At 41.7% G+C, this 22,859-nt stretch overlaps 1 protein-coding gene across 1 annotated transcript in view; it reads right to left on the bottom strand.

Moving 5' to 3' along the window:
* The window catches only part of LOC142309906 (cobalamin binding intrinsic factor-like), a 205,493-nt gene that overhangs the window by 103,249 nt on the left and 79,385 nt on the right, over positions 1 to 22,859 (bottom strand). The window contains 1 exon segment of the mRNA XM_075347368.1: positions 22,622 to 22,808. Coding sequence (XP_075203483.1) covers positions 22,622 to 22,808 — 187 coding nt within the window.

Below are 22,859 nucleotides of genomic sequence, written 5' to 3'. Positions count from 1 at the left end.
CTCCTATATAAGAAAGTCCTTAGTTACCCCTCTCCACCCATAGCAGTTTTTAATTGCAATGAGATGACACACAGTTAGGGTCACAGAGCTAGGGACCCCAATATAGAGATATACCTTGACGAGGTCTTGGGGCTCAGTTACATTGATCAATGCGATTGCTAAATATCTCCTTATTCCTAATATTCATGGCAGGTATGCAATTCATTATTCACATGTTCAAATTAGCAAGTAGCATTTTTCATTGTATATTCCAGTATTTTTCCATATGCTTGAGGCATTATACCATTGTCTAAGTTTGATGTGCAGCCTTATTCTTTATATAGTATGTATTTTTTGGCTTGCACTCATATATATATATATATATATGTTAGTGCTCACTTCAGTTATCCTATTCAGTTATATGTAGTTTTTTTCTGAATGTGAACACAGCTCCGCCCCTTTCGGCCATGTTTTTTCCATCTCCTATGTAAGAAAGCCCTTAGTTACCCCTCTCCACCCATAGCAGTTTTTAATTGCAATGAGATGACACACAGTTAGGGTCACAGAGCTAGGGACCCCAATATAGAGATATACCTTGACGAGGTCTTGGGGCTCAGTTACATTGATCAATGCGATTGCTAAATATCTTCTTTTTCCTAATATCCATGGCAGGTATGCAATTCATTATTCACATGTTCAAATTAGAAAGTAGCATTTTTCATTGTATATTCCAGTATTTTTCCATATGCTTGAGGCATTATACCATTGTCTAAGTTTGATGTGCAGCCTTATTCTTTATATAGTATGTATTTTTTTGCTTGCACTCATATATATATATATATATATATATATATATATATATATATATATAATAGTGCTCACTTCAGTTATCCTATTCAGTTATATGTAGTTTTTTTCTGAATGTGAACACAGCTCCGCCCCTTTCGGCCATGTTTTTTCGTTCTCCTATATAAGAAAGTCCTTAGTTACCCCTCTCCACCCATAGCAGTTTTTAATTGCAATGAGATGACACACAGTTAGGGTCACAGAGCTAGGGACCCCAATATAGAGATATACCTTGACGAGGTCTTGGGGCTCAGTTACATTGATCAATGCGATTGCTAAATATCTCCTTATTCCTAATATTCATGGCAGGTATGCAATTCATTATTCACATGTTCAAATTAGCAAGTAGCATTTTTCATTGTATATTCCAGTATTTTTCCATATGCTTGAGGCATTATACCATTGTCTAAGTTTGATGTGCAGTCTTATTCTTTATATAGTATGTATTTTTTGGCTTGCACTCATATATATATATATATATTAGTGCTCACTTCAGTTATCCTATTCAGTTCTATGTAGTTTTTTTCTGAATGTGAACACAGCTCCGCCCCTTTCGACCATGTTTTTTCCATCTCCTATATAAGAAAGTCCTTAGTTACCCCTCTCCACCCATAGCAGTTTTTAATTGCAATGAGATGACACACAGTTAGGGTCACAGAGCTAGGGACCCCAATATAGAGATATACCTTGATGAGGTCTTGGGGCTCAGTTACATTGATCAATGCGATTGCTAAATATCTCCTTTTTCCTAATATTCATGGCAGGTATGCAATTCATTATTCACATGTTCAAATTAGCAAGTAGCATTTTTCATTGTATATTCCAGTATTTTTCCATATGCTTGAGGCATTATACCATTGTCTAAGTTTGATGTGCATCCTTATTCTTTATATAGTATGTATTTTTTGGCTTGCACTCATATATATATATATATATATATTAGTGCTCACTTCAGTCATCCTATTCAGTTATATGTAGTTTTTTTCTGAATGTGAACACAGCTCCGCCCCTTTCGGCCATGTTTTTTCCATCTCCTATATAAGAAAGTCCTTAGTTACCCCTCTCCACCCATAGCAGTTTTTAATTGCAATGAGATGACACACAGTTAGGGTCACAGAGCTAGGGACCCCAATATAGAGATATAACTTGACGAGGTCTTGGGGCTCAGTTACATTGATCAATGCGATTGCTAAATATCTCCTTTTTCCTAATATTCATGGCAGGTATGCAATTCATTATTCACATGTTCAAATTAGCAAGTAGCATTTTTCATTGTGTATTCCAGTATTTTTCCATATGCTTGAGGCATTATACCATTGTCTAAGTTTGATGTGCAGTCTTATTCTTTATATAGTATGTATTTTTTGGCTTGCACTCATATATATATATATATATATATATATATATATATATATTAGTGCTCACTTCAGTTATCCTATTCAGTTCTATGTAGTTTTTTTCTGAATGTGAACACAGCTCCGCCCCTTTCGGCCATGTTTTTTCCATCTCCTATATAAGAAAGTCCTTAGTTACCCCTCTCCACCCATAGCAGTTTTTAATTGCAATGAGATGACATACAGTTAGGGTCACAGAGCTAGGGACCCCAATATAGAGATATACCTTGACGAGGTCTTGGGGCTCAGTTACATTGATCAATGCGATTGCTCCTTTTTCCTAATATTCATGGCAGGTATGCAATTCATTATTCACATGTTCAAATTAGCAAGTAGCATTTTTCATTGTATATTCCAGTATTTTTCCATATGCTTGAGGCATTATACCATTGTCTAAGTTTGATGTGCAGCCTTATTCTTTATATAGTATGTATTTTTTGGCTTGCACTCATATATATATATATATATATATATATATATATATATATATATATTAGTGCTCACTTCAGTTATCCTATTCAGTTCTATGTAGTTTTTTTCTGAATGTGAACACAGCTCCGCCCCTTTCGGCCATGTTTTTTCCATCTCCTATATAAGAAAGTCCTTAGTTACCCCTCTCCACCCATAGCAGTTTTTAATTGCAATGAGATGACATACAGTTAGGGTCACAGAGCTAGGGACCCCAATATAGAGATATACCTTGACGAGGTCTTGGGGCTCAGTTACATTGATCAATGCGATTGCTAAATATCTCCTTTTTCCTAATATTCATGGCAGGTATGCAATTCATTATTCACATGTTCAAATTAGCAAGTAGCATTTTTCATTGTATATTCCAGTATTTTTCCATATGCTTGAGGCATTATACCATTGTCTAAGTTTGATGTGCAGCCTTATTCTTTATATAGTATGTATTTTTTGGCTTGCACTCATATATATATATATATATATATATAAATATATATATATATATATATATTAGTGCTCACTTCAGTTATCCTATTCAGTTATATGTAGTTTTTTTCTGAATGTGAACACAGCTCCGCCCCTTTCGGCCATGTTTTTTCCATCTCCTATAAAAGAAAGTCCTTAGTTACCCCTCTCCACCCATAGCAGTTTTTAATTGCAATGAGATGACACACACTTAGGGTCACAGAGCTAGGGACCCCAATATAGAGATATACCTTGACGAAGTCTTGGGGCTCAGTTACATTGATCAATGCGATTGCTAAATATCTCCTTTTTCCTAATATTCATGGCAGGTATGCAATTCATTATTCACATGTTCAAATTAGCAAGTAGCATTTTTCATTGTATATTCCAGTATTTTTCCATATGCTTGAGGCATTATACCATTGTCTAAGTTTGATGTGCAGTCTTATTCTTTATATAGTATGTATTTTTTGGCTTGCACTCATATATATATTTATATTAGTGCTCACTTCAGTTATCCTATTCAGTTATATGTAGTTTTTTTCTGAATGTGAACACAGCTCCGCCCCTTTCGGCCATGTTTTTTCCATCTCCTATATAAGAAAGTCCTTAGTTACCCCTCTCCACCCATAGCAGTTTTTAATTGCAATGAGATGACACACAGTTAGGGTCACAGAGCTAGGGACCCCAATATAGAGATATACCTTGACGAGGTCTTGGGGCTCAGTTACATTGATCAATGCGATTGCTAAATATCTCCTTTTTCCTAATATTCATGGCAGGTATGCAATTCATTATTCACATGTTCAAATTAGCAAGTAGCATTTTTCATTGTATATTCCAGTATTTTTCCATATGCTTGAGGCATTATACCATTGTCTAAGTTTGATGTGCAGCCTTATTCTTTATATAGTATGTATTTTTTGGCTTGCACTCATATATATATATATATATATATATATATATATATATTAGTGCTCACTTCAGTTATCCTATTCAGTTATATGTAGTTTTTTTCTGAATGTGAACACAGCTCCGCCCCTTTCGGCCATGTTTTTTCCATCTCCTATATAAGAAAGTCCTTAGTTACCCCTCTCCACCCATAGCAGTTTTTAATTGCAATGAGATGACACACAGTTAGGGTCACAGAGCTAGGGACCCCAATATAGAGATATACCTTGATGAGGTCTTGGGGCTCAGTTACATTGATCAATGCGATTGCTAAATATCTCCTTTTTACTAATATCCATGGCAGGTATGCAATTCATTATTCACATGTTCAAATTAGCAAGTAGCATTTTTCATTGTATATTCCAGTATTTTTCCATATGCTTGAGGCATTATCCCATTGTCTAAGTTTGATGTGCAGCCTTATTCTTTATATAGTACGTATTTTTTGGCTTGCACTCATATATATATATATATATATATATATATATATATATATATATATATATTAGTGCGCACTTCAGTTATCCTATTCAGTTATATGTAGTTTTTTTCTGAATGTGAACACAGCTCCGCCCCTTTCGGCCATGTTCTTTCCATCTCCTATATAAGAAAGTCCTTAGTTACCCCTCTCCACCCATAGCAGTTTTTAATTGCAATGAGATGACACACAGTTAGGGTCACAGAGCTAGGGACCCCAATATAGAGATATACCTTGACGAGGTCTTGGGGCTCAGTTACATTGATCAATGCGATTGCTAAATATCTCCTTTTTACTAATATCCATGGCAGGTATGCAATTCATTATTCACATGTTCAAATTAGCAAGTAGCATTTTTCATTGTATTTTCCAGTATTTTTCCATATGCTTGAGGCATTATACCATTGTCTACGTTTGATGTGCAGCCTTATTCTTTATATAGTATGTATTTTTTGGCTTGCACTCATATTCATATATATATATATATATATATATATATATATATATTAGTGCTCACTTCAGTTATCCTATTCAGTTATATGTAGTTTTTTTCTGAATGTGAACACAGCTCCGCCCCTTTCGGCCATGTTTTTTCCATCTCCTATATAAGAAAGTCCTTAGTTACCCCTCTCCACCCATAGCAGTTTTTAATTGCAATGAGATGACACACAGTTAGGGTCACAGAGCTAGGGACCCCAATATAGAGATATACCTTGACGAGGTCTTGGGGCTCAGTTACATTGATCAATGCGATTGCTAAATATCTCCTTTTTACTAATATCCATGGCAGGTATGCAATTCATTATTCACATGTTCAAATTAGCAAGTAGCATTTTTCATTGTATATTCCAGTATTTTTCCATATGCTTGAGGCATTATCCCATTGTCTAAGTTTGATGTGCAGCCTTATTCTTTATATAGTATGTATTTTTTGGCTTGCACTCATATATATATATATATATATATATATATATATATATATATATATATATTAGTGCGCACTTCAGTTATCCTATTCAGTTATATATAGTTTTTTTCTGAATGTGAACAAAGCTCCGCCCCTTTTGGCCATGTTTTTTCCATCTCCTATATAAGAAAGTCCTTAGTTACCCCTCTCCACCCATAGCAGTTTTTAATTGCAATGAGATGACACACAGTTAGGGTCACAGAGCTAGGGACCCCAATATAGAGATATACCTTGATGAGGTCTTGGGGCTCAGTTACATTGATCAATGCAATTGCTAAATATCTCCTTTTTCCTAATATTCATGGCAGGTATGCAACTCATTATTCACATGTTCAAATTAGCAAGTAGCATTTTTCATTGTACATTCCAGTATTTTTCCATATGCTTGAGGCATTATACCATTGTCTAAGTTTGATGTGCAGCCTTATTCTTTATATAGTATGCATTATTTGGCTTGCACTTATATATATATATATATATATATATATATATATATATATTAGTGCTCACTTCAGTTATCCTATTCAGTTATATGTAGTTTTTTTCTGAATGTGAACACAGCTCCGCCCCTTTCGGCCATGTTTTTTCCATCTCCTATATAAGAAAGTCCTTAGTTACCCCTCTCCACCCATAGCAGTTTTTAATTGCAATGAGATGACACACAGTTAGGGTCACAGAGCTAGGGACCCCAATATAGAGATATACCTTGACGAGGTCTTGGGGCTCAGTTACATTGATCAATGCGATTGCTAAATATCTCCTTTTTCCTAATATTCATGGCAGGTATGCAATTCATTATTCACATGTTCAAATTAGCAAGTAGCATTTTTCATTGTATATTCCAATATTTTTCCATATGCTTGAGGCATTATACCATTGTCTAAGTTTGATGTGCAGCCTTATTCTTTATATAGTATGTATTTTTTGGCTTGCACTCATATATATATATATATATATATATATTAGTGCTCACTTCAGTTATCCTATTCAGTTATATGTAGTTTTTTTCTGAATGTGAACACAGCTCCGCCCCTTTCGGCCATGTTTTTTCCATCTCCTATATAAGAAAGTCCTTAGTTACCCCTCTCCACCCATAGCAGTTTTTAATTGCAATGAGATGACACACAGTTAGGGTCATAGAGCTAGGGACCCCAATATAGAGATATACCTTGACGAGGTCTTGGGGCTCAGTTACATTGATCAATGCGATTGCTAAATATCTCCTTTTTACTAATATCCATGGCAGGTATGCAATTCATTATTCACATGTTCAAATTAGCAAGTAGCATTTTTCATTGTATTTTCCAGTTTTTTTCCATATGCTTGAGGCATTATACCATTGTCTAAGTTTGATGTGCAGCCTTATTCTTTATATAGTATGTATTTTTTGGCTTGCACTCATATATATATATATATATATTAGTGCTCACTTCAGTTATCCTATTCAGTTATATGTAGTTTTTTTCTGAATGTGAACACAGCTCCGCCCCTTTCGGCCATGTTTTTTCCATCTCCTATATAAGAAAGTCCTTAGTTACCCCTCTCCTCCCATATCAGTTTTTAATTGCAATGAGATGACACACAGTTAGGGTCACAGAACTAGGGACCCCAATATAGAGATATACCTTGACGAGGTCTTGGGGCTCAGTTACATTGATCAATGCGATTGCTAAATATCTCCTTTTTCCTAATATTCATGGCAGGTATGCAATTCATTATTCACATGTTCAAATTAGCAAGTAGCATTTTTCATTGTATATTCCAGTATTTTTCCATATGCTTGAGGCATTATACCATTGTCTAAGTTTGATGTGCAGCCTTATTCTTTATATAGTATGTATTTTTTGGCTTGCACTCATATATATATATATATATATATTAGTGCTCACTTCAGTTATCCTATTCAGTTATATGTAGTTTTTTTCTGAATGTGAACACAGCTCCGCCCCTTTCGGCCATGTTTTTTCCATCTCCTATATAAGAAAGTCCTTAGTTACCCCTCTCCACCCATAGCAGTTTTTATTTGCAATGAGATGACACACAGTTAGGGTCACAGAGCTAGGGACCCCAATATAGAGATATACCTTGACGAGGTCTTGGGGCTCAGTTACATTGATCAATGTGATTGCTAAATATCTCCTTTTTCCTAATATTCATGGCAGGTATGCAATTCATTATTCACATGTTCAAATTAGCAAGTAGCATTTTTCATTGTATATTCCAGTATTTTTCCATATGCTTGAGGCATTATACCATTGTCTAAGTTTGATGTGCAGCCTTATTCTTTATATAGTATGTATTTTTTGGCTTGCACTTATATATATATATATATATATATATATATATATTAGTGCTCACTTCAGTTATCCTATTCAGTTATATGTAGTTTTTTTCTGAATGTGAACACAGCTCCGCCCCTTTCGGCCATGTTTTTTCCATCTCCTATATAAGAAAGTCCTTAGTTACCCCTCTCTTCCCATAGCAGTTTTTAATTGCAATGAGATGACACACAGTTAGGGTCACAGAGCTAGGGACCCCAATATAGAGATATACCTTGACGAGGTCTTGGGGCTCAGTTACATTGATCAATGCGATTGCTAAATATCTCCTTTTTCCTAATATTCATGGCAGGTATGCAATTCATTATTCACATGTTCAAATTAGCAGTAGCATTTTTCATTGTATATTCCAGTATTTTTCCATATGCTTGAGGCATTATACCATTGTCTAAGTTTGATGTGCAGCCTTATTCTTGTATAGTATGTATTTTTTGGCTTGCACTCATATATATATATTAGTGCTCACTTCAGTTATCCTATTCAGTTATATGTAGTTTTTTTCTGAATGTGAACACAGCTCCGCCCCTTTCGGCCATGTTTTTTCCATCTCCTATATAAGAAAGTCCTTAGTTACCCCTCTCCACCCATAGCAGTTTTTAATTGCAATGAGATGACACACAGTTAGGGTCACAGAGCTAGGGACCCCAATATAGAGATATACCTTGATGAGCTCTTGGGGCTCAGTTACATTGATCAATGCGATTGCTAAATATCTCCTTTTTCCTAATATTCATGGCAGGTATGCAATTCATTATTCACATGTTCAAATTAGCAAGTAGCATTTTTCATTGTATATTCCAGTATTTTTCCATATGCTTGAGGCATTATACCATTGTCTAAGTTTAATGTGCAGCCTTATTCTTTATATAGTATGTATTTTTTGGCTTGCACTCATATATATATATATATATATATATATATATATATATATATATATATATTAGTGCTCACTTCAGTTATCCTATTCAGTTATATGTAGTTTTTTTCTGAATGTGAACACAGCTCCGCCCCTTTCGGCCATGTTTTTTCCATCTCCTATATAAGAAAGTCCTTAGTTACCCCTCTCCACCCATAGCAGTTTTTAATTGCAATGAGATGACACACAGTTAGGGTCACAGAGCTAGGGACCCCAATATAGAGTGTGAGACTGTGACCGGGATTATCTATGATGGCCGGTACTTCTCGCCCCGGTTGTGCTCACTCCATGATAGAAAGTAACTCCACTCCGGGGTTAATGCTGTTTCCCTACAGGGTTAAAAGGAAACAGGAAGATGGGCGTGGGAGCTTAGTGTGTGAGGGAGTGAACACAACTCCCTGAGTTTTCTGCCGGAGAGGCCCATGTGTACTGTTGTGGACTTTTGTTTGACTATTAAACCGGATGCTGTGAACCTTGATGCCTGGATCCCGTGTCTTCTGCTGCGCAGCCGACCACGCTACCTCACATATGGTGGAGAATCGGCGGGCATGCCAGCCCGGTGAGGTGTAGCTTCCATTTCTGGTGACCCGGTAGCACATGTCCTGGATTCAAGCGGCTATACTACAGCCCAAACCCGGCGACGTTATGGAGGACATACTAAGGCAGCTGGCTCAGGCTACTGCACAGCAACAGCAGACTAATACACACCTGCTCCGGACGTTGGATTATCAGCAGCAATCCTTGAAATTGCAGGAACAGAGGCACCAAGAACAGATGGTCCTCCTGGCCAAGTCGATCCGTGCCGGACCGGCAGCAACAACCCCGGGACCGGGTGACGACGGCAGCATCCGGAAAGCGGTGAGACAAGCGTTGCAAAAGATGACCCCGGGGGATGATGTGGAAGCGTTCCTGGCGGTGTTTGAGCGTGTGGCCGAGCGGGAAAAGCTGCCGACCCCCCAGTGGGCTGAGGTATTGTCGCCCTATCTGACGGGGGAGCCCCAAAAAGCGTACCTGGACCTCTGTACCGAGGATGCCATAGACTATGCAACCCTGAAAGCCGAAATACTTGCTCGATTGGGGGTGAATACCTATGTACGGGCTCAGCGGTTAAATCAGTGGTTCTATGAGGAAGCCAAACCCGTACGCTCACAGGCCTATGACTTGTTGCATCTCGTAAAAAAGTGGTTGCAGCCTGACACTCTGAGCCCGGCGCAAATGGTGGAAAGGGTAGTTGTTGATCGTTTTGTGCGCACCTTACCCGTCACTATTCAACGGTGGGTAGGACAGGGCGACCCAAGTACCCTGGATCAATTAGTGGGCCTGGTAGAGCGGCATGTGGCTACGCAGGAGTTGATACGGGACACTGAGACTTTGCGTACCGCCCGTCGGTCCGGCCCCTCCAAGCCTAGGGTCAAGGACCCACCACTGACACCGGTGCGGGAGTCCGCTACCGTCCGGTCTGAGGCCGTACCCTCCGTCCCTGAGTTCCGGAAGGTTATGTACCCCAAACGACAACTCATCAAGGGGGTTTCCTTCCCTATTAGATGTTGGCGGTGCCAGCGGGTGGGACATATGGAAGCCCAGTGTCCACTCACCACGGAGCCCATGGATTGTGGGGTTACCCGGCGGGGTTCAATGTATGCTCAGGTGGTGTGTACCGCTGACCTGGTCTCCCCAGAGACTGAGCCCCACTTGTGCCAAATACAGGTGAATGGATGTCCGGTTACCGGCTTGTTGGATTCCGGAAGCTTAGTGACCCTTGTGCGATCAACCCTAAGGGCTAAAGTAAAGGCCACAGGACGTACCGTGGGGGTGGTTTGCATACATGGGGACCGCCGAGACTATCCCACGGGGATTGTCACCATCACAGCACCTTGCGGTCAGGTGCAACATGAGGTGGGACTTATTAACGCTCTTCCCTATGACGTGATCCTAGGAAGGGATCCGCCCTATTTTTGGACTTTATGGAAGGGACCTCCTAAGTCCCCTCAGATGTTGGTCAGTCCGGGACCTGAGCCCTACAATCCTGAATCCGGGACACCTGCCGTAGGGGTCCCCATGATAGGGACAGAGTGTGAACCCGATAGGTCGCCCCTAGAGGTATTACTGAATAGGATAACTGAAGTGAGCACTAATATATATATATGAGTGCAAGCCAAAAATACATACTATATATAAGAATAAGGCTGCACATCAAACTTAGATAATGGTATAATGCCTCAAGCATATGGAAAAATATTGGAATATACAATGAAAAAATGCTACTTGCTAATTTGAACATGTGAATAATGAATTGCATACCTGCTATGAATATTAGGAAAAAGGAGATATTTAGCAATCGCATTGATCAATGTAACTGAGCCCCAATGCCTCGTCAAGGCATATCTCTATATTGGGGTCCCTAGCTCTGTGACCCTAACTGTGTGTCATCTCATTGCAATTAAAAACTGCTATGGGTGGAGAGGGGTAACTAAGGACTTTCTTATATAGGAGATGGAAAAAACATGGCCGAAAGGGGCGGAGCTGTGTTCACATTCAGAAAAAAAAACTACATATAACTGAATAGGATAACTGAAGTGAGCACTAATATATATATATGAGTGCAAGCCAAAAATACATACTATATATAAGAATAAGGCTGCACATCAAACTTAGATAATGGTATAATGCCTCAAGCATATGGAAAAATATTGGAATATACAATGAAAAAATGCTACTTGCTAATTTGAACATGTGAATAATGAATTGCATACCTGCTATGAATATTAGGAAAAAGGAGATATTTAGCAATCGCATTGATCAATGTAACTGAGCCCCAAGGCCTCGTCAAGGCATATCTCTATATTGGGGTCCCTAGCTCTGTGACCCTAACTGTGTGTCATCTCATTGCAATTAAAAACTGCTATGGGTGGAGAGGGGTAACTAAGGACTTTCTTATATAGGAGATGGAAAAAACATGGCCGAAAGGGGCGGAGCTGTGTTCACATTCAGAAAAAAAACTACATATAACTGAATAGGATAACTGAAGTGAGCACTAATATATATATATGAGTGCAAGCCAAAAATACATACTATATATAAGAATAAGGCTGCACATCAAACTTAGATAATGGTATAATGCCTCAAGCATATGGAAAAATATTGGAATATACAATGAAAAAATGCTACTTGCTAATTTGAACATGTGAATAATGAATTGCATACCTGCTATGAATATTAGGAAAAAGGAGATATTTAGCAATCGCATTGATCAATGTAACTGAGCCCCAAGGCCTCGTCAAGGCATATCTCTATATTGGGGTCCCTAGCTCTGTGACCCTAACTGTGTGTCATCTCATTGCAATTAAAAACTGCTATGGGTGGAGAGGGGTAACTAAGGACTTTCTTATATAGGAGATGGAAAAAACATGGCCGAAAGGGGCGGAGCTGTGTTCACATTCAGAAAAAAAACTACATATAACTGAATAGGATAACTGAAGTGAGCACTAATATATATATATGAGTGCAAGCCAAAAATACATACTATATATAAGAATAAGGCTGCACATCAAACTTAGATAATGGTATAATGCCTCAAGCATATGGAAAAATATTGGAATATACAATGAAAAAATGCTACTTGCTAATTTGAACATGTGAATAATGAATTGCGTACCTGCTATGAATATTAGGAAAAAGGAGATATTTAGCAATCGCATTGATCAATGTAACTGAGCCCCAAGGCCTCGTCAAGGCATATCTCTATATTGGGGTCCCTAGCTCTGTGACCCTAACTGTGTCATCTCATTGCAATTAAAAACTGCTATGGGTGGAGAGGGGTAACTAAGGACTTTCTTATATAGGAGATGGAAAAACTAGAGGTATTGGCAGGAGAGGCTGAGACGGTCGAGCCCATCCCAGAGTTGGAGGCATCCCCGGATACGTTTGGGACAGCCCAACTCCAGGACCCTACATTAATACATGCCCGGAATCGGGTGATAGTAATTGACGGGGTGGCACAGCTGCCCGGTGCCCAGATAAGGTACCCCCATTTCGCTCTTAAGCAGGATTTACTCTACCGGGTAGATGAAATACGGGGCGTGGGGGTAGAGCAGTTGGTGGTGCCCCAGCCGTATCGCCGGCGGGTCCTCGACTTGGCTCATAAACACCTGATGAGTGGCCACCTAGGGGTCAAGAAAACGCAGGAGCGAATATTGCAAAGGTTCTATTGGCCCGGGGTCTTTGGGGAGGTAAAACGGTTCTGCGAAACCTGCCCGGAGTGTCAGCTTACCGCACCCCTGACCCACTTTCGCAGTCCATTGGTACCGTTACCCATTATAGAAGTCCCTTTTGAACGGATAGGAATGGATCTGGTGGGGCCCCTCGTAAAGTCTGCTCGAGGGCACCAACACATCCTAGTGATCGTTGACTATGCCACCCGGTATCCAGAGGCGATACCCCTCAGACATACTGCGGCGAAGCTTATAGCTCGGGAGTTGTTTGCTGTGTTCTGCCGGGTGGGGTTGCCCAAGGAGATCCTTACGGATCAGGGGACCCCATTCATGTCTTAAGTGACCAAAGAACTATGCCAGCTACTCCAGATCAAGCAGTTGCGTACGTCTGTGTATCATCCTCAGACGGATGGGTTAGTAGAACGATTGAATAAAACCCTGAAAACCATGCTAAAAAGGGTGATCTCCAAAGACGGGAAAGTCTGGGATATGATGCTTCCCTATTTGATGTTTGCCATCCGAGAGGTGCCACAGGCATCCACGGGGTTTTCGCCTTTTGAATTGTTATACGGGCGACATCCCCGGGGATTGTTGGACCTGGCAAAGGAAACATGGGAGCAAGAGCCCACCCCCCATAAAAGTGTGATTGAACACATTTTAGGAATGCAGAACCGCATAAGCGCGGTCATGCCAATTGTGAAGGAGCATTTACAGGAGGCTCAGGCCGCGCAAAGCGGCCGCTACAATAGACGAGCCACCGTGCGGACCTTTAAACCCGGGGATCGGGTGTTGGTATTGATCCCCACGGCGGAGAGTAAATTCCTGGCTCAGTGGCAAGGCCCCTACGAGATAAAGGAAAGAGTCGGGGTGGTCAACTATAAAGTATTGCAGCCCGGTAGGCGGAAACCTGAACAAATATACCATGTCAACCTATTAAAACCCTGGCAGGAACGGGAAAGCCTGATGGTTGATTTTTCCCCATCTCCCTCCTCTTCGGGTCGTTCAAACCCGGCTCCAGCAACCTCCGGAGAGGACGAACCGGAAGTAAGGATTGGAGAAGCCCTCACCAAGCAACAGAGGCGAGAGGCCAGACGGCTGGTTCAGCAGAACCCCGATGTCTTCTCCGAGTTGCCGGGTAGGACCAGTCAGAAACTACATGACATTGTCACCGAGCCCCACCTGAAGGTACGCCTGAAGTCATACCGCGTGCCAGAGGCTCGAAGACAAGCCATATCAGAGGAAGTGAAGACAATGCTACGCCTGGGGGTCATCGAAAAATCCCGGAGTGAATGGGCTAGTCCCATTGTCCTAATACCAAAACCCGATGGCTCCTTAAGATTCTGCAATGACTTTAGGAGATTGAACGAAATATCCAAGTTCGATCTCTACCCCATGCCCCGGGTGGATGAGCTGATTGATAGGCTGGGACAGGCGCGATATTTCACCACGCTCGACCTGAACAAGGGGTACTGGCAGGTGCCACTGACGGAGTCCGCCAAGGAGAAAACCGCCTTTGTTACGCCGGAGGGTCTCTTCAACTATGTTGTCTTGCCTTTTGGGTTACATGGCGCTCCGGCCACGTTCCAGAGGTTGATGGACTTGGTGCTGGAACCCCACCAGGCGTATGCATCAGCGTACCTTGATGACATCATCATTTACAGCTCCGAGTGGCAGACCCACTTGGAACAGGTACAAGCGGTGGTCGACGTGCTTCGAACAGCCGGATTAACAGCCAATCCCAAGAAATGTGCGTTGGGACTCACGGAAGCCCGCTACTTGGGCTACGTGATAGGCCAAGGAGTGATTAAGCCCCAAATTAACAAGGTTGAGGCGATCCAGAAGTGGCCTAGACCCCTGACCACGAAGCAGGTTAGGGCCTTCCTGGGTATCGTGGGGTACTACAGGAGGTTTGTAAAAGATTTTGCGGGACTATCAGCCCCCTTGACGGACCTTTTCAAAGGCAAGAAGTCCGTCATGGTGCGCTGGACTTCGCAGGCCGAGGACTCCTTCCGGGCCCTAAAAGGGGTCCTGTGCGGACAGCCCGTTCTTGTAAACCCTGATTTCCGGAAGGAGTTCATAGTACAGACTGACGCCTCGGAGGTCGGCCTGGGGGCAGTGCTGTCTCAGGTGGTTCAGGGGGTGGAACACCCCGTCACCTTCCTAAGTAGGAAGCTCACCCCTCCCGAGCGGAATTATAGCGTAGTGGAGAAGGAGTGCCTGGCGATCAAGTGGGCCTTGGAGTCCCTACGCTATTACCTGCTGGGACGGCAGTTTCGCTTGGTGACGGATCACTCTCCACTGGTCTGGATGAGGTCCGCCAAGGAACAGAATGCCCGGGTTACCCGGTGGTTCCTTTCTCTGCAGAACTTCCGGTTTCCGGTTGAACACCGGGCCGGTAGGTTGCTGGGCAACGCCGATGCCTTGTCCCGCGGCCCGTGTTTGATGGCGGGAGTTCAACCCCGCACGCTTGAACTGAGGGGGGGGGTATGTGAGACTGTGACCGGGATTATCTATGACGGCCGGTACGTCTCGCCCCGGTTGTGCTCACTCCATGATAGAAAGTAACTACACTCCGGGGTTAATGCTGTTTCACTACAGGGTTAAAAGGAAACAGGAAGATGGGCGTGGGAGCTTAGTGTGTGAGGGAGTGAACACAACTCCCTGAGTTTTCTGCCGGAGAGGCCCATGTGTACTGTTGTGGACTTTTGTTTGACTATTAAACCGGATGCTGTGAACCTTGATGCCTGGATCCCGTGTCTTCTGCTGCGCAGCCGACCACGCTACCTCACAAGAGATATACCTTGACGAGGTCTTGGGGCTCAGTTACATTGATCAATGTGATTGCTAAATATCTCCTTTTTCCTAATATTCATGGCAGGTATGCAATTCATTATTCACATGTTCAAATTAGCAAGTAGCATTTTTCATTGTATATTCCAGTATTTTTCCATATGCTTGAGGCATTATACCATTGTCTAAGTTTGATGTGCAGCCTTATTCTTTATATAGTATGTATTTTTTGGCTTGCACTCATATATATATATATATATATATATATTAGTGCTCACTTCAGTTATCCTATTCAGTTATATGTAGTTTTTTTCTGAATGTGAACACAGCTCCGCCCCTTTCGGCCATGTTTTTTCCATCTCCTATATAAGAAAGTCCTTAGTTACCCCTCTCCACCCATAGCAGTTTTTAATTGCAATGAGATGACACACAGTTAGGGTCACAGAGCTAGGGACCCCAATATAGAGATATAACTTGACGAGGTCTTGGGGCTCAGTTACATTGATCAATGCGATTGCTAAATATCTCCTTTTTCCTAATATTCATGGCAGGTATGCAATTCATTATTCACATGTTCAAATTAGCAAGTAGCATTTTTCATTGTATATTCCAGTATTTTTCCATATGCTTGAGGCATTATACCATTGTCTAAGTTTGATGTGCAGCCTTATTCTTTATATAGTATGTATTTTTTGGCTTGCACTCATATATATATATATATATATATATATTAGTGCTCACTTCAGTTATCCTATTCAGTTATCTGTTGAAAAATAGATGATTGACCAAACTAAACGCAAACCGGATGGAATAGCATGCCACTGCAAGATGCTGTGGTAGCCATGCTGGTTCAGTATGCCTTCAATTTTTAATAAATCACCAACAGTGTCACCAGCAAAGCACCCCCACACCATCACACCTCCTCCTCCATGCTTCACGGTGGGAACCAGGCATGTAGAGTCCATCCGTTCACCTTTCCTGCGTCGCACAAAGACATGGTGTTGGATCCAAAGATCTCAAATTTGGACTTATCATACCAAAGCACAGATTTCCACTGGTCTAATGTCCATTCCTTGTGTTCTTTAGTCCAAACAAATCTCTTCTGCTTATTGCCTGTCCTTAGCAGTGGTTTCCTAGCAGCTATTTTACCATGAAGGCCTGCTGCACAATGTCTCCTCTTAACAGTTGTTCTAGAGATGTGTCTGTTGCTAGAACTTTGTGTGGCATTGACCTGGTCTCTAATCTGAGCTGCTGTTAACCTGCAATTTCTGAGGCTGGTGACTCGGATAAACTTATCCTCCACAGCAGAGGTGACTCTTAGGCGGGCTTTGCACGTTGCAACATCGGTAATAATGTGTTACCGATGCTGCAGCGATAGTCCCGCCCCCGTCGCACGTTCGATATCTAGTGAAAGCTGCCGTAGCGATTATTATCGCTACGGCAGCTTTACACGCACATACCTGCCGTGCGACGTCCCTCTGGCCTGCGACCCGCCTCCTTCCTTAGGGGGCGGGTCGTGCGGCGTCACAGTGACGTCACACGGCAGGCGGCCAATTGGAGCGGAGGGGCGGAGATGAGCAGGATGTAAACATCCCGCCCACCTCCGTCCTTCTCATTGCAGCCGGCGGCAGGTAAGTTGAAGTTCCTCGCTCCTGCGGCTTCACACACAGCGATGTGTGCTGCCGCAGGAGCGAGGAACAACATCGTGCCTGTCGCTGCACCGGCATTATGGAAATGTCGGAGGCTGCAGCGATGATACGATAACGATGCTTTTGCGCTCGTTCATCGTATCAAAAAGGTTTTACACGTTGCGATATCGACTGCGACGCCGGATGTGCGTCACTTTCGATTTGACCCCATCGACATCGCACGTGCAATATCGCAACGTGCAAAGCCGCCCTTAGTCTTCCTTTCCTGGGGCGGTCCTCATGTGAGCCAGTTTCTTTGTAGCGTTTTATGGTTTTTGCCACTGCACTTGAAGACACTTTTAAAGTTTTCCCAATTTTTCGGACTGACTAAACTTCATTTCTTCAAGTAATGATGGCCACTCATGTTTCTTTACTTAGAATTTGTATTATGGCAAGAAAAAAGCAGCTAACAGTCTATTCAGTAGGACTATCAGCTGTGTATCCACCAGACATCTGCACAACACAACTGATGGTCCCAACCCCATTTATAAGGCAAGAAATCCCACTTGTTAAACCTGACAGGGCACACCTGTGAAGTGAAAACCATTTCCGGTGACTACCTCTTGAAGCTCATCAAGACAATGCCAAGAGTGTGCAAAGTAGTAATCAAAGGAAAAGGTGGCTACTTTGCAGAACCTAGAATATAAGACATATTTTCAGTTGTTTCACACTTTTTTGTTAAGTATTTCATTCCACATGTGTTAATTCATAGTTTTGATGCCTTCAATGTGAATCTACAATTTTCAGAGTCATGGAAATAAACAAAACTGTTTGAATGAGAAGGTGCATCCAAACTTTTGGTCTGTACTGTATAAATAGTTTACTTTGTCTTGTGATAAAGTTGAGTTTAGTTATTGACAACATTAGGTTACTGTCCATTGATAACTTATCCAACAACGCCATCTGTTGACAATTTTATCTCACTGTAACTTGTTTACCTCTTGTTTCATTTGTTACTGTGCAATGTAAATTGCCCCACCAAGGTTTATGTAGTTTCTCATCAGCCTTTGCTCTAACCTGGCCTCTTCTTCAGCAGCTGCCATTATAGCCTCATGGACGCTGACATCTTTCAAGCTGATCTCTCTCTCCCTAGATTTCAGCTCTTGTTTTGTTTACCTTTACATAGCACAGTCAGTGAGTTGTTATGATCCCCTTGCTAGAGCTCATCAAATTGTCTAATGTAGCTGCTCTGATCTGCATGTTAATATCAAGTAGTATTCTGTCATTATAGCTATTGTGTATTCGCCATGTAGTGCATTTAGCCAGCATGTCCTGTATCAAATAGAATGTTATGTATCTCAGATATGCTGAATGTTGTACTGAGTATACTTTTATTTGTTTCTTGTAGTTTTACACTGATCCTATCAATAAAAGTTGTAAAGGAGCCCCATCGTCCAAGTCAATGCATCGATGGGAAAGAGTTTAGCTGTCTGTCAACTCGTTCTTCTTAAGTACAGAGTAAGGGGCCCTTTGCACACTACGACATCGCAGGTGCGATGTCGGTGGGGTGAAATTGAAAGTGATGCACTTCCGGCATCGCTCTCGACATCGTAGTGTGTAAATCGTTTTAACTACGATTACCGAGCGCAAAAGCGTCGGTATCGTATGATCGGTGTAGAGTCGGTCATTTTCATTATTTTGGCTGCTGCAACGGTACGATGTTGTTCCTCGTTCCTGCGGTAGCACACATCACTGTGTATGAAGTCGCAGGAGCGAGGAACGTCTCCTACCTGCGTCCCGTCTTCAATGCGGAAGGAAAGAGGTGGGCGGGATGTTTACGTCCCGCTCATCTCCACCCATCCGCTTCTTTTGGCCGCCTGCCGTGTGACGTCGCTGTGACGCCACACGATCCGCCCCCTTAGGAAGGAAGCGGGTCGCCGGCCAGAGCGATGTCGCAGGGCAGGTGAGTGCATGTGAAGCTGCCGTAGCGATAATGTTCACTACGGCAGCTATCACAAGATATCGCAGCTGCGACGGGGTGGGGACTATCTCGCTCAGCATCACAGCATCGGCTTGCGATATCATAGTGTGCAAAGGGCCCCTAAGTGTGTCAGAAAAGACATGTCTATCAAAACTGTGATTTTCATAATGCCATGATTTTTCCTTCTTAGTTATGCACATTCAATGTTAAGCAGTAGACAATCTGCCTTACAGTCAGCCATAGCAGATGAGTCATGTCACAAACTGACACTGAGCTTTTCAATATGAAACCTACTACTATAGTACGTCAAGAAAGACTGCATAGATGCTTGCTTGACTTTCTTCAATAATTGGTGCAAATGAAACACTGACCTCTATAAATAGAAGTGTCCCTTACTTTTTGGCCATTCAGTGTATGTGTAGCATATATACAACACATCACCACAAAATCAGCTTTTAAACACTAAAATTGTACCAAAAAGTTCAAAACATGGATTCCACCCTAGCTATATTTGCCACTAGGCAATGGAGGTCCATGTGTTAGAGCTTTATTATTGAAAATTATATAAATGAATTAATTCACCTATATAAGGTGAATTCTATAAATGATGCAGGGTTAGTCATAGCTGGAAGAAGTCATCATGGTGATTTGGCTGGATGGAGAAGAAGGGGTAATCCAGTTATGGTATGTTAATGTTATCCAGTCATGGCATGTGCATGTTATCTAGTCATATTATGATGGTGTTAGCCAGTCATGGCATGGTCGTATTATCCAGTCAGGTTATGTATCCAGTCATATTATGATGGTGTTAGCCAGTCATGGCATGGTCGTATTATCCAGTCATCTTATGGTGGTGTTATCCACTCGTGGTACGGTGATGTTATTTTGTAAGAGTATGGTCATGTTATCCATTCAGTCTGTGGGAATTTTATTCAGTCACGGTATGTTGGTGTTATCCAGTCATGGTATGGCAGTGTTATCCATTGACACTATGGCGATGTTACCCAGTCAAAGTATGATGGTGTTATCCGGTTATAGTAATTGAATGGTTCTTATTGTCCTCCATGTTTCATATGGCTTACTGCTATTTTACGAAGATTTAAATAAACATCATAGGTTTTATTCCATTTTGGACTCTGGCAACGTTTTTGTTTCCATTATCCAATCACGGTATGATGAAGTTTTCCAGTCACCGTATGGAGATGTTATCCATTCGCAATGTGGTGGTGTTATCCAGTCATTGAATGGTGGTGTTAGCCACCCACGGTGTGGTGTTTTTTTCCACTCACGTTATGGTGGTGCTATTCACTCATAGTACGGTTGTTTTATCTTCTCATGCTATGGTTAAGTTTTCCAGTCACAGTATGATGGCGCTGTCTACTCATGCTATGGTGGTGTTATCCAGTCATGGCATGGTGGTTTTATGTACTCACAGAATGTAGTTTTATCCACTCACAGAACGGCGGTGATATCTTTTCGCAGTATAGTTGTTTTATCCATTCATGGTGTATTGGTGTTATCCAGTTAAGGTGTGGTGATTTTATCCAGTCACGGTATGGTGGTGTTACCCAGTCATGGAATAATTATGTTTTTCAGCTATGGTATGTTGTTTTTAGTTTAGTATAATTTAAGAGTTGGAATAACCTATGTACACTGACTAAATCAAATTGGTAGCCTAATTTTAGGGTCATAAAAAAGGAAAAATCATCATGACATAATATATGTATCAATGGCCAAAAATGTAGTGCTGCTATGATGCATATGATACTTTGATGTAATCGAAGGGGTTAATGTCCTCCATCACCATGTCCTCTTATATCTAATCTTATCCTTTCCATTAAGTAAGCAATAGGCATAGCCAAAAACAGTTTATTTGGATGGATTCCAAGGTGCACATTGTGTAGTCCTCTTGTGTACAGCAAGGGACCTTCCTAGATTAGCTCATACATTTCCTTTTGCATAACCTTGAGTTGTAATAATGCTGCGAAATGTGTTACCACTGAATGTTGCACTGGGAAGCTGGCAGTACACCTCACTGATATATGGCCCGAGAGATGAAGCTTGCCACCAAATCCCATATCTTGTAATATACTAAGGTTGAAGTATACTGGTCACACAAAGCTTCAGAACCCATTTAATTATATTTTAGAAGTATAGGGCAGAGTAATCTGATTCAACTGATAGCTCTATATGAAGTAACAAGAACACAACCTATTGGGTGAGAACAGGATTAAAGGGAACCAATCACCAAGATTTTCGTGTATAACCTAAAGCCAGTGCTATACTGGCACTATCAGCCTAACTGGCTTTAGGTTATATACGAAAATCCTGGTGATTGGTTCCCTTTAAGTATTGTACTTCTCTATAATTCCCTTCTATAATCAATGCTGGTTCTCATTGGATGTAAATACTCTATATTTTACCAGGATGTAACTAAATATTACTACATATGGCATTATTATGGCTGCAGCCCATAGAGAGTCCATTATTCTTCAGACTAAAGGCTGCTTTACACGCTGCAATATCGTTACCAATATCGATAGCGTGCGTACCCTCCCCCATCGGTTGTGCGACACGGGCAAATCGCTACCCGTTGCGCACAAAATTGCTCGGACCCGTCAAACTACTTACCTGCCTAGCGACGTTGCTGTGACCGGGGAACCGCCTCCTTTCTAAGGGGGCGGTTTGTTCAACATCACAGCGGCGTCACTAAGCGACCGCCCAATAGAAGCGGAGGGGCGGAGATGAGCGGGACGTAACATCCCGCCCACCTCCTTCCGCATTGCCGGTGGAGGCAGGTAAGGAGATGTTCGTCGTTCCGCGGCGTCACACATAGCAATGTGTGCTGCTGCAGGAACGACGAACAACATCGTACAAGCAGCAGCAACGATAATTGGGAATAGGGGGGCATGTCACCGATTAGCGATTTTGCGACGATATAAAATCGCTCATAGGTGTCACACGCAACGACATCGCTAAAGCGGCCGGATGTGCGTCACAAATTCCGTGACCCCAACGAGATCGCTTGAGCGATGTTGTAGCGTTTAAAGAGGCCTTAAGCATAAATCCCCATAGTGTTCTTTATAATATTCAAAATTTGGAAGTAGGGTGAAGATGAGGTATTGTTGTGGCCATAATCTATACTCTATGATATGTCTGTGACCACTTGAAGTTGTCCTTAATACATTTTTGTAAGAAATTCACTCACCTTCACTGCAGGGGCACACAATTTTTTTGGCAGAAACATAACTTTTACCCCATAACAAGGGTAAAAGCTGAGCAGCGGCAATAGGCAAGGAGAATGTATTTTCTGGTATCAGTTCTATCATTTTGTTTAAAGTTTGGGAACAGTTCCAGCGTTCTGGAGCATAGAAAGGTTTTGCAACTGTTAGGGCCTAGAAAGCAGAAAGGATAGGAAAATTCAATTAGTGATAAAAATATGACTT

The sequence above is a fragment of the Anomaloglossus baeobatrachus genome, chromosome 5 (genome assembly GCF_048569485.1).
Source record: "Anomaloglossus baeobatrachus isolate aAnoBae1 chromosome 5, aAnoBae1.hap1, whole genome shotgun sequence".
Lineage (NCBI taxonomy): Eukaryota > Metazoa > Chordata > Amphibia > Anura > Aromobatidae > Anomaloglossus > Anomaloglossus baeobatrachus.
The sequence above is the reverse complement of the archived record's forward strand: the minus strand, read 5'-3'. Positions and strand labels throughout refer to the sequence as shown.